This window comes from Dermacentor variabilis, chromosome 9 (genome assembly GCF_050947875.1).
Source record: "Dermacentor variabilis isolate Ectoservices chromosome 9, ASM5094787v1, whole genome shotgun sequence".
NCBI classification, from domain to species: domain Eukaryota; kingdom Metazoa; phylum Arthropoda; class Arachnida; order Ixodida; family Ixodidae; genus Dermacentor; species Dermacentor variabilis.
The window spans coordinates 74,045,340-74,057,369 of record NC_134576.1 but is presented as its reverse complement, the minus strand read 5'-3'; the positions used below and the strand labels follow the sequence as shown (position 1 = coordinate 74,057,369).

Here is a 12,030-nt window from a genome sequence, read left to right as displayed (position 1 = left end):
GCGATTATACGGGCGACTCCAGAGACGTGCAGTGCGTGCGTGTGTTTACACGCTCGCGTCTTGTAGACGTGGCAGTCGCGACGTACGTCGGTGTATGTCAGGTCGGCAGCGCGCGCACGGCAGCCCAAGAAACACGTGGCTCGATCGCGCGCACTCAGTGACGCAATGCAGGGAATGGCCCATACGACGAGTATACGCGCGCTAGATGCCGGGAGGACAAACGGTTCTGGCTTGCAGTGCAAGACGCCCGAGTGCGCGCGCGAGGGAAGACGACCCCGTCAGCTGCACGGTGACGAGCGCACAGTTCGCGACGCGGATTGCGAATGCAACCTGCGTGTTCTGCGTTTCGCGACGACCCCCCCCCCCCCCCCCCCCCGACACGCGCGCCTCCGTTTCCTCATCGTCCTTTGAGAGACGGTCGCGAACGACTGCAGTGCGCGATCGCCCCGGGCGTAGCGGAATTTCCGAGAAAAGCAAAACCAGGTTTGTGTGGCGCAGTGGGTTGGGGGTCGGGGGGACGGGGGGTGATGAGGAGTAAGCGGGCTATGCGTGTTTGCGTGGCTGACCTAACATGCACGCGTTTGCTCTGCACTCTCCCTTCCTCACTGTCACCTCGCTACTACTTCTCATTCGCCGCGTGGTATAAGCTCGTTACGACGCTTCTTTGCAACCGAAGCGGTCTCTCTTAGAACACGCTTTTGTAAACAAGCTCTTTAGCGATTGCCTTCTCTTGTGGTATTGCGCTAAACACTGCACATGTGCCCATCTCTCATCGGGTTCCTCGAGTTCTCGATTAATTCGCGCTCGCTCTGCGATCGGCTAAACCCCCCCCCCCCCCCCCCTCCGCTAAGCTCAGATGGTAGAGCGTCCACCGCGGAAAGGCGTTGGTCCCGTGTTCGAGGCTCCGTCCGGGACGAATTTTTCTTCAGCTGCGTGGCTTTCTTTCAGTAAGCCGGAACCTCGCCGGAGGAAACTCATTTATGCGTCCATACGTGTCTCATATTCTTACCCGCATATAGACTGTCGTGCGTCGATGGATCAAAGCGACGGAGCTAATCCGCGAAAACAGTTCCTGCAACAGTCGCTGCTGTTCCAACATATAAAAAAAATCATCCTGTCACTGGCAGTTCAGAACAGGGCAGTACTGCTGTGCTTTTTCAAATAAGAAAGGAACAAACAAGCAAACATACAGTTCTTTCGTAATGTCAACAGCCTATGGTGACTACAGAATATTTTTTTTTGTCTCTTGAAATGTACGACAGTTTGTATGCTTTAGGTTTTCTTTTCTTTGTGTATACCTGTACTATAAATGCAAAAGGCGGTGCCGTCTATGCCATAGTCCTGAGATTGTTCGGAAGGTTGCGCGTAAGTTCAACGTTTTTAGATCACGATAGGAGCACGTCTGTGTTACAAACGACAGATGCGTGCGTTCCTTGTTTTCGCATTTTAACACGACAGCGTTAAGAGCCCCGCGCCGCAGAATATCCGGTGTCGGCGTCCGGCGCCGACCGTCTTCGGAGCGAAATATAACTCCAAACCAAGCGTACCGAACCACGCGGGCGCTCCGTGTAACGCAGAGGCGTTGCTGAACTAAATGAATGAAATAAAACTGAACTAAATACATGAAAGTAAAACGCGCCAAAAAAATTGTAAGGTATGACTTACACACAACTTACAAACATGATAGCGTCGCACTGTAATTTGAATGTACGAGAACACATACTAATTCTGTTACGCGGGAAGTCGAACACGAACCTCCTCCTCCAGCGTTTCTACCATTCATAATACGGCGCGCCCCGTTCGGCTCCATGCAACACCATCCGCAAGGAGCCGCGTTTCTACCAGAGAAAGCCCGCCTTCGTTCATAGCGTTCCCCACCAGGGTTTCCCGGTAAACATTACGGTCACATAAGCTGCAGTTGCCGGAACGCGTGAGAAGCAGTCAGGGATAGTTAAATATTATAGCGTTCTGCTCTTAAAGCCGAAGCTTAAGCGTTCCCCAATTTTTTAAAGATCTTCAGTGCTCCGGGCCCGGCTCCGTTGCTGAATGTCTTTCAGCAACGAACAAAAATGCTTTAGAGAAACAACCATGCCAAACCGACGCTAAGCAAGAAAAGTCAAGACAGAGACCCCAGAGGGCCTAGAAGGCGTAGACCCCCCCAGAGAGCGTAGAAGCGAACGCACTGTCAGAGATGCCGAAGCAATCCCGAATCTCCGCAAGGGAGCGCATCCTCCAGGGCTGGCTGACAGAAAGATTGGGACTTTGATGTTAGTGAGCATAGGCGTCGTATCTTCTCATAGAAGCATCGTCCTTTTGAGAGACACTAAAGAGACGCGCTAAATCAGGTTACACATATGAGGTAGTCTCTTAAAACTCGATTTTCCTCGATTTCGTGGTCAGCATGTCGATTATTAGGAGAGACAATGGAAGTTTAAAGTTCCACTGCTTCCAATTTCGCGCCAAAGCACCAGCGCCGGTACGTGACCTCACAAAGTTCAAGTACTTTTGTTTTTTCGCATTTTGGCAGCGGTGACTCAGCCAATTTTCTCGGGTCGTTAAGTTCAGTCTTTGGCTTTTTTAAGATACGACGGCGTCCTTATAATTAAACAATTACCCAGATACCATCAGACGCCGTCAAAATCCATGACATCACGGCGACCTGTCGCGTGAACATCAAAGCGGCGTCGTCTTTTGGTTCCATGGGTTTCTTGGTATTTTTGAAGGGTAATTTACTAATATAACTTAAATTATTTTTCTTTTTACTGTCCCTTTAATCAAATTTATATTTTCTCTATAAGCGAAATAAGAGTAGCCGGAGGCGTACCGTTTTAACAGCTCCAGTTTGCTCCGGTTGTGTGTGTGTTTTTTTTTTTTTTTTTCGTCCCGTGCAACGCTGTGCTGTTAGTTTTCTTTCTGTGTGGTTTTGCGACTAAAAGTCAGGTGAAAGGAAGTCCGGCGTGTCTCCTGTGCCTTCCTTGTCCGTCGTCTAACTGTGAGCGCTGCAAGAACTTCAACACGAACGCCGACCAACTTGCGTACTTTTCTGTCTTAATCTTCAGTTGGAGCCCGCTTAATCCTAGACCTACAAGCATCGTGCCATCTTAAACATTACACAGGTCAGGTGCAACTACAAGGCGTTATACTTAGGGAACCGGTCGCATGCATCATCCACGCGTAAATTTAAACGCGAATGGAGACAAATTATGTGTACTAACACCACTCCCGAGTGATAACTGCACAGTTTAGCAATTTCCTATCTCTGATAATTACGTGCGAGCAACATAAGTGATGAGTCATAATGCGCTTACTATTCGTTCGTTCGTTCGTTCGTTCGTTCGTTCGTTCGTTCCGCAATTCGTCTATTTATCTAAATATATTACCACAGGCGACTCTGGCACTGGTGCCTACGGGAGCTGCAGTCATGGGGATTCAGTCAGCATGGCAGTGACGGACCGCAAAATGATTTTGCTTAAGCTGCGTGCTTTTCCCTTCGAATGGCCTAATCACTTTAAGAACAGATCGCTTGCATCCACATAATGCGTATAAACGCGACAAACCGCACCGATTATGCATATGCGCAGAGACTTATTGCCTTGCTGCATTCGAGGAAAAACAGTGATTGATATACGTAAACTAAAAAGAAAATAATGAAGCGTAATAAATAATGTTACCAGAACGTTTGTAGCCGCAAGCGGGAATGCAACAAACATACGCAGGTAACTGAAGGATCGCATCGCCAGAGTTCCCTATAATAAGCCAACCGGGCTCAGTGCTGGTTAACCTCCCTAACTTTCATTTATCATTTTCTCTCTCTCTCTCTCTCTCTCTCTCTCTCTCTCTCTCTCTCTCTCTCTCTCTCTATGTGCTGGTGACGAGCTTCACCTCTCATATTCCCGAGCTGACGGGGGAATCTCGCTTAGTTAAAAACCTTTGAACATACAAAATTTTTTGAATTTCCGGTTCTACACGAAGACATTGGGAAAGGCTTCTGTTAACGCACGTTATAGCCTTTTATGGCCATCAATTTGCAAGCAATGTGGCGCTTGCACGACCCACAGCGCCGTCATTTTCTCACGTTAGAACGCTCACATCGGCTGCCGGGGATGTCGTGGTTTTGATGCCTGCTGATCCGCGGTCAAATCATCGTCTCCCCTCCTCCCATTTCCCGAGACATGCAAATGGTACTGCTATACGCTAAGAAAATTAAGCGTGCAGGGAGCCCAACAACCAGGTTCCATACCTCACCTCCAGAAGACACTGTTTGTGCGCATGTCCGTGTCGGTGAGTACCGCAGCGTACCTAAACATTGTCACGTGACACGCGCGCGGAACAACGCGAGGCTCTGGACGAGCAGCAAGCCCTGTTGGAAGACGCCCAGCATAATCACTCAGCGAAATTTATGCGGGCGTACATCAACACCTGTTGCTGCGAAGTGCCAGAAACGAGATGCTTTTTCACGGCAACGGAGATGTGCGTGCGTGTGACCTGCTTACTTAAAATGCGCGACATCCTTCACTTCGCCAGGTACGTGCTAAAAGAGAGTTTCCTGACGAAATTCGGGGGGGGGGGGGGCATTTAATTCAGCTGGGTTTTCCGCGCTATGCACGCTGTTGTGAAGTCGGTGGTCCGCGCGGCCAACGAAGTTTCCATGAATGGTGCTGTGCCAGGTGCGAGCAATGTAAGCAATACGTAATATTCTCTCGAGGAAACAAGGATTTACAAGAAGCATTACGGAGAGATTAAGCAAATAGTGATCAGGCGCATTTACTTTGGCCAAGTAGCCGTACAGGTAAACTTTGAAGTTCTAGAACAATATGGACGCCATGCAGTTAAATTTACAGCCACGTCGAAGTGCGACATGCAGCGCACTCTTTTGCCGTTGAATTAGAAACATATTGAGCGAATTTCACCACTGGTCACCTTGCGGACTGAGAATTGCAGAGTGACGGAAAATGGCCCGAAAACTAGCGACGGTCATAGTGCGAGATGGAAAGGTTATCTAAGTGCAACATGAAAAAATAGGAAGACACCAAGAAAATAGCATGGATTATGCGTTACGGAAACGGACGTCATGAGATGACACCCCGTACGTACTCTAGCAGAAATAAAGAGTGGACCTCAATATAGCCTGCGATGAGTGTATAGACAACCGGTATAATCAATCTTAGTATCAGAGCAAATACCTAGCGATGAATGACGTGTTGGCGAGTGGCAGTGAGTCGAACTAAATGGTAGGGTTTGTAAAACGAGTTAAAGGGTGCAGTAAGCGCAGGGCAAGTCCTTGTTGAATACCTTTGAGATATGAGTTTTTGCTGACTCTATGGAATTAGTTCGGCTTATGACGATGTACGCGCAGTGCTTGACGCCCGTAGAGGCTCTGCGACAATGTTTTTCTTTCTCTTTTTTTTTTTCAGAGTCCGGCATAGACCTGGCCGCCGTTGCGATCCAGCAGGGCCGGGACCACGGCCTCGCAGGCTACACCAACTGGCGCAAGTTCTGCGGCCTGCGGACCATCGACAACTTCGACGGCCTGTCGCGCGTCATGAGCTCGGACGCCGCGTTCAGGCTGAGCCAACTGTACCCAACTGTGCACGATGTCGACTTGCTGCCAGCGGCCCTGGCCGAGACTCCCGTTGAAGGCGGCCTCGTCGGTCCCACTCTCGCCTGCATCTACGCCCACCAGTTCCGGCACTTGCGCGTCTCAGACAGGTTCTGGTTCGAGAACGCCAACCAGCCGTCGTCCTTCACCGAGGACCAGCTGCGCGAGCTGCGAAAGACCAGCCTCGCTCGCGTCCTCTGCGACAACGTGTTCCTCAAGTCCGGCGGAGGAGTGGTGCAACCGCGGACCATGCGGGTTCCGGACCCGTGGCTCAACAACCTCATGTCATGCGAGGACAGGCTCCTCACGAACGTTGACCTGGACGCTTGGCAGGAGGGATCGAGACTGCTTAACGTACCCGATTCGGTTCTGCAAGACGCGCTCGCCGATCTGGCAGCGTCCCAGGGAGGCCAGTTCGGCAGGTTCAACAGCCGCGGCGGTTTCATGAGGGCCACGGCTGGTTCCAGGAGCATACACAACCAGTCTGAGGCTCTGGAGCTGGCTACGAGGCGCCTGCTCAAGGCAATGAAAAAAGGCGAGGGCAGGCAAGACGTCATACCGGCACTCAGGCAGGTGGACCTGTCCAAGTTTGCCACAGAGTTCGAGGAACCGGCCGCCTGCGAAGAAGAGACCCTGGGTCCCTGCGACCAGAGGACGCCTTTCAGGACGCTTTCGGGCCGCTGCAACAACCTCAGGCGGCCTAACCTGGGTAAAGTGGGAAACAGCTTCAGAAGAGTTCTGCCAGGTCTGTACGAAGACGGCGTGTCGGCGCCGCGTTCACGTAGTGTCACTGGAACACCACTTCCCAGTCCCCGGCTAGTCTCTTTCACGGTTCATGGAGACTCCAGCCGCCCGCACCAGAGGTACACTATGATGCTCATGCAGCTGGGACAGTTCATCGACCACGACATCGCACACACACCGCTTGCCGAAGGCCCCAACGGCGAGACGCTGCGTTGCCGAGCGTGCGACTCGCCGCGACGCATCAATAAGGAGTGCTTCCCCATTCCCATCCCTACCAACGACCCGCACTTCCCTAGCGTCAGCAGGAAGAACCCTAACATCCCCCAGTGTCTGCCCTTTACTAGGTCCATGTCAGGGCAGAGGACTCTCGGAAGCAGGGAACAGATAAACCAGGTCACAGGGTACATGGATCTGTCGACTGTGTACGGCTCGGACGATTGCGCCAGGGAAGAGCTCAGAATCTTCCGCGGTGGTCTGCTGAACATGAGCGCCCACCCCGCCGGACCACAGTTCAAGCCGCTGCTGTCCGAAGTGGACGGTGCTGCTGACTGCATCTCGTCCAACGGCCGCTGCTTCATAGCTGGAGACACGCGCGTCAGCGAGCAGCCCGGACTCACTTCGATGCACACCATCATGTCGAGGGAGCACAACCGCATAGCTCGAGCACTTCAGGGCCTAAATCCGCACTGGAATGACGACCGCCTCTTCGAAGAAGCGAGACGCATCGTCGGTGCCATGTACCAACGGATCGTCTACTCTGAGTTCATACCGCGGACGCTAGGCTGGGAGTCCGTGAGCCAGTGGGGCTTGCACCTGCTCGACGAAGGATACTACAGCGGATACGACCCCAACTGCGACGTCGGATCCTTCAACGAGTTCGCGACGGCCGCATTCCGCTTCGGCCACACGCTGTTACCCCCGGTTCTGAAGCTGGTAGGACCTGCGTACGACGAGCTAGGAGGCCTCAAGCTCACCGACGCGTTCTTCAACAGCCAGACCCTGTACCGCAGGGACAGGTTGGACCAGCTGCTGCGAGGCCTTCTCTCGACGCCAATGGAGAACTTCGACAACCACGTAACCGAGATGGTCACCAACCACCTTTTCGAGTCCAAGACTGTGCCCTTCTCCGGCCTCGACCTGGTCGCCATCAATCTGCAGCGGGGTCGCGACCACGGACTGAGGACGTACAACGACTACCGCGCCTTCTGCGGGCTGACGCGTGCCCGTTCCTGGTCCGACCTGGAGGGTCACATTCCACGCAATACGCTCCGGGCCATCGCCGGAGTATATCGTGACGTTGAGGACGTCGACGTGTTCACGGGCGGACTCTCGGAGTTTCCGCTGGCCGGAGCCGTGGTTGGCCCGACGTTCAGCTGCCTGCTGGGCTTCCAGTTTCAGCGGCTTCGGCGCTGCGACCGCTTCTGGCACGAGAACGGCGGCACCGTGGGGCGATTCACGCCCGACCAGCTGGCGCAGATCAGGAAGGCCTCGTTGGCCAAGATCATCTGCCAGAACTCGGACACGACGCGGTTCATCACCAGGAAGGTGCTAGACGTCTACGACCCATTCCTGTGAGTACAGTTCTTCATGTTAAGACTGTTCTGCTTGATTAGTCAGAGCCAGAAAGTGGCGTGCCGGTCCCTAATATTATTCAGGCTGCGTCAGAGTACGCAGCCTACAGAAGAGCATCGCAGAGTTCACATGTTGAGCTCCTGTTCTTCGTGAATGGAATCTATATAGCTCGGTTTCCAACACTCGTCATTTGCATTCTCTAGTTCCATGCGCATTATCTAGATCCAATAATGCTGTATCGTCATCCAGGCAACAAAGCTGCTGAGTAAGGCGTCAATGCTTTGTGAACAACCCCTCTTTAATAATGGATTCAGTAGTCGGCATGTCGTTCCAGAATCGAAAGGTTGAAGCAAGACAAACGAAGCTGGCGGAAAAGGAAGGCAGTGTTGATTAACTATACACTTTGTCCAGTGTGCTACCCTGAAATTGTTACCCCTCTTTCCTGTGAAGAATACTGTGAAGAATTCCTGTGTAGAGATAGAATACGGGTAACCATTTGCACTAGAAGAGAAACATCGTGTCTGCAATCGAGCATTCTTGGTCTTGCCTTCAGATACGAAAGAAGCGATGTGTGCCGTTGCGAGCTCATAAGCGGAGAGGAGCTGGATAGGGCTTGAGATATACGAGCGAGGAAGGAATGTATGAAAGGCACTGCCTCTTGCAACAAAGCATTCAACAGACAGGAGAAACAAAAGACGCGCTTGTTTCATTTTAATTTAGAGGCGGCCACAAGCAGCCTACGCCCATGCGCCGTGGCGGGGCGGAGAAACGCCCCGACGATTCTTCACGCCTTTCGCACTTTCCGCACGTGGCAGCCTCGTTGACACACAAAGAGAAGAAAAAAACGGTGCAAACAATGCCGCTATATAACGAAAAGCTCATGATACGTGCTTTTCCGCGCTTTCGATTCGCCGCGTCTTCTAGTCGCGAGCATTCTTCTCCGTACGAGCGACTGAACTCAATAAAAAAAAAAAATTCTCGCTCGAGCAATACGCCACGCATTGCAGGCCGATTCGCGTAGCGACCGCGCCGAGCCGCTGACCGGAAAGACGAGTGCGAAATGTCGGACACGCGCGTCGCCTCGCTGGAAGCAAGCGTGCGAACAAGCAGCAGCAGCAATGTGAGTCCCATCGTGCGGATTTGACGGACACCGAGACTCGACTCGCCGCTGGGCCGAGGCCGCCATGGGAGGGCGCCACTTTGGCTCTTGCGTGGCGCGGTTCGAATTCCGACAGACCGACCGATGAGCGTACGGAAATATGCAAGCATGCGCGGGAAAGGTCGCGTCCGCCCCCTTCCCCCTCTGTCGCCTTTCACGTGGCCTTTTTTTTTTTCTTCTTATATGCCTTCTTTAACGCTTCCTTATGCCTCCTTGGTCGAAGCTAAGTTTCTCTTTCTCTTTCTCTCTCTCTCTCTTTTTTTATTTTGGAGGCGCGAGTACCTGACTCGAAAGAATCCGCAAGCTGCCTATGAGGATGACGTGCAAGGAACGCGAAAAACGAAAGAAAAAAAAAAACGACACCGTAAGATACCTGGGAAGGCCGAATCGAATGCAACCCCAATTCTGCCGACGCTGTCGCTCTCTCGCTCCCTCGTATGCAGGAAGTAAGGAATGGCAATAAAAAGGAGAAGCTTTCGATTTTTCGGTTAATCTGATACGGCAAGCGGCTATTTCGCATGGTCACAGAATGTCGAGGATTACAGCACTCCACCTCGTTACAAGCCAATAATGTATGCAGTAACAGGCAACTGCCTCCAAGATAACCTCGGAAAAAAGAAAGGCTAAATTACATAGTGGAGTTTAACGTCCTGAAACTGCACAGACGTCATAGTAGAGGGCTCTGGTTTAATTTCGACTGCCCGGGATTCTTCAACGTACACCGAAAAACGTACACCGAAAACCAGAGCTTTTCGCATTTCGTTTCCTTATCGAAAATGTGTCCGCCACCACGGGGAATTGAACCCACGACCTCATCCTCAGTAGCACGACGCCATAACCAGTATAAGCCACCGCGGAGGGTAGATAGGCTGCGCCTCCTCGGTACGCTGCGCCTTTTCTCTGGAATTGCTAGTCGCTCGACCACCGACACCGCAATTCCAACAAGCAAACTCGCTCAGCATAGCTGCGAGCATTCGCGAACTGCGCTGAATAATACGTGCTGTAATACACTGCGGGTGCATTCACACTTGCGATTGACGGTGTTTGAAGTCGTAGGCGATCTCACCGCTGCCAACCAGATGTTTTGATCGCACCGCTGGTACGATCTGTTGGGAACTCGGCGCTGACGCCCGTGGTTGTACCTGGGTCGCAAGCCCCAAGGGTAGCGTTGGCCTGGCGGCCTAGGGTACAACTGGAAGCATCCGAAGGTCCCGGCAAAGCATGAGTCAACTGGTAACAACAAAAAACTTGTTTATTTTAACATCGCAAAGAGTTGGCGGTCAGGTTTGACCGAAGTAGAGAGACGGGAGAGCACTTCACTCAACAGAAGAAATCGGAGCCCTCCTTTTGGCGTCCGGGGGCAGCTGTTTTTATACTCTCGCAGTTGAGGGCAAGAAGGAACCCCTCAAAAGACGAGCACGTGAATGTACAATGGGCTAATGGTGACGCACACTGTCGAAGCGCTGCCGTAGCACCATGTCGAGCACGATCTCGTAGCACCCTGTCGAGCACGATCTCGTAGCACCCTGTTGTAGCGCTGCCGGTCGGGCACAATGACGGTAATGAGAGGATGATCCCTGCTTTGGCATCGCCTGTTTCGGGCACAATGACTGGAATGAGAGGATGATCCCTGCTTTGGCATCGCCTGTTTCGGGCACAATGACTGGAATGCGAGGATGATCCCTGCTTTGGCATCGCCTGTTTCGGGCACAATGACTGGAATGCGAGGGTGATCCTTTGCGGTCGCATCGCCGCAGTCGCGCCTGGAAACACCTGCCGATGAGTGTTGCGGCGACGACGATCCGGCCAAAATGTCTGCCGCCCCGCCGCAGTCGCGCCGGCAAAACCACGTGTCGCAGGCGAAACGCAACAGACCACCCCGCCGGGGGAAGGAGATCCCGATGGACAGGGGACTGCATCCGCTGGTCGGAGGGATGTCGCTCGATGATGCTCATAACCGAAGTCGGGCGTCCCTCGACGTTTCTTGAGCGCAGCGCACAGAGAAGGCCTCGTTCTCTCGTTCAGGTTCGCACGGGACACTGCAAAGTGACTTCGGGAGAGTTCACATTTTTGTTCTCGTTCCCGGCAAGCGTTAGAACTACGCTGAAACTCAACCGCTCAGTCAGCAAGCACGGCACAACCCTCACTAAGCCCTGCCAGGCTCTTTCCCCTTTTTATACCACTGCCTAGTTCCTTACAGTAGTCTAGCATCACTCAGAACGCGTCCACAAATTGAAAAATTGCACTAGAAAGCATATCATCACTTTGAAACACTAAACAAAAGCAATATGTTAAAAAAAATCCTGCCTCAGGAAGAAAAACATCAGTAACAAACAATTTTGAGGCTGATTCCTACGTTAGGGGCTTCGACTTAAGCCATCGGCGTTACCGTTGAGACTCCCCTTTTTGTAACGCACCTCAAAGGAATATTGTTGTAAAGCGAGGCTCCAGCGCAGGAGGCGGCCATTTTTGGGAGAGATGGTCTGCAGCCATTGGAGAGGGCAGTGATCCGTCTCAATGATAAACCTCGAGCCGGCTAGATAGCATGACAATTTCTGAACGGCCCACACGAGACACGCACACTCTTTCTCGGTGGCGCTATACGCCTGCTCACGACTGGACAGCTTACGACTAGCATACAGGACGGGGTGTTCTACTTCTCCATTTTCCCGTTGGCACAGTACAACGCCCATGCCTCGCTCACTAGCATCGCACTGAACAATGAACCCTTTTGTATAGTCTGGCGATCGTAGCACAGGCTGGCTTGTTAGGGCACTCTTTAGGGCGCTAAAAGCTCTTTCCTTGGTCTCGTCCCAGACGACTGTTTGAGGCTCTGTCTTTCTTAGAGCATCCGTCAGGGGAGCCGCGATATCAGAGTACCTAGGGATGTACCTCTGATAGTAGCCGGCGACACCCAAGAACGACCGAATATCGGTCTTGGTGCGCGGTTGCGGAA

General features: G+C 52.4%; 2 protein-coding genes across 2 annotated transcripts in view; one reads left to right on the top strand and one right to left on the bottom strand.

The window, feature by feature from the left end:
• Nucleotides 1–12,030, bottom strand: part of LOC142558408 (major facilitator superfamily domain-containing protein 4A-like) — a 397,460-nt gene that overhangs the window by 290,998 nt on the left and 94,432 nt on the right. The window lies entirely within an intron of this gene.
• The window catches only part of LOC142592804 (uncharacterized), a 144,761-nt gene that overhangs the window by 120,353 nt on the left and 12,378 nt on the right, over nt 1–12,030 (top strand). Inside the window, exon 8 of the mRNA XM_075704482.1 lies at nt 5,415–7,914. Within this exon, the coding sequence (XP_075560597.1) occupies nt 5,415–7,914 (2,500 nt within the window). The remainder of the gene's footprint in view (nt 1–5,414; nt 7,915–12,030) is intronic.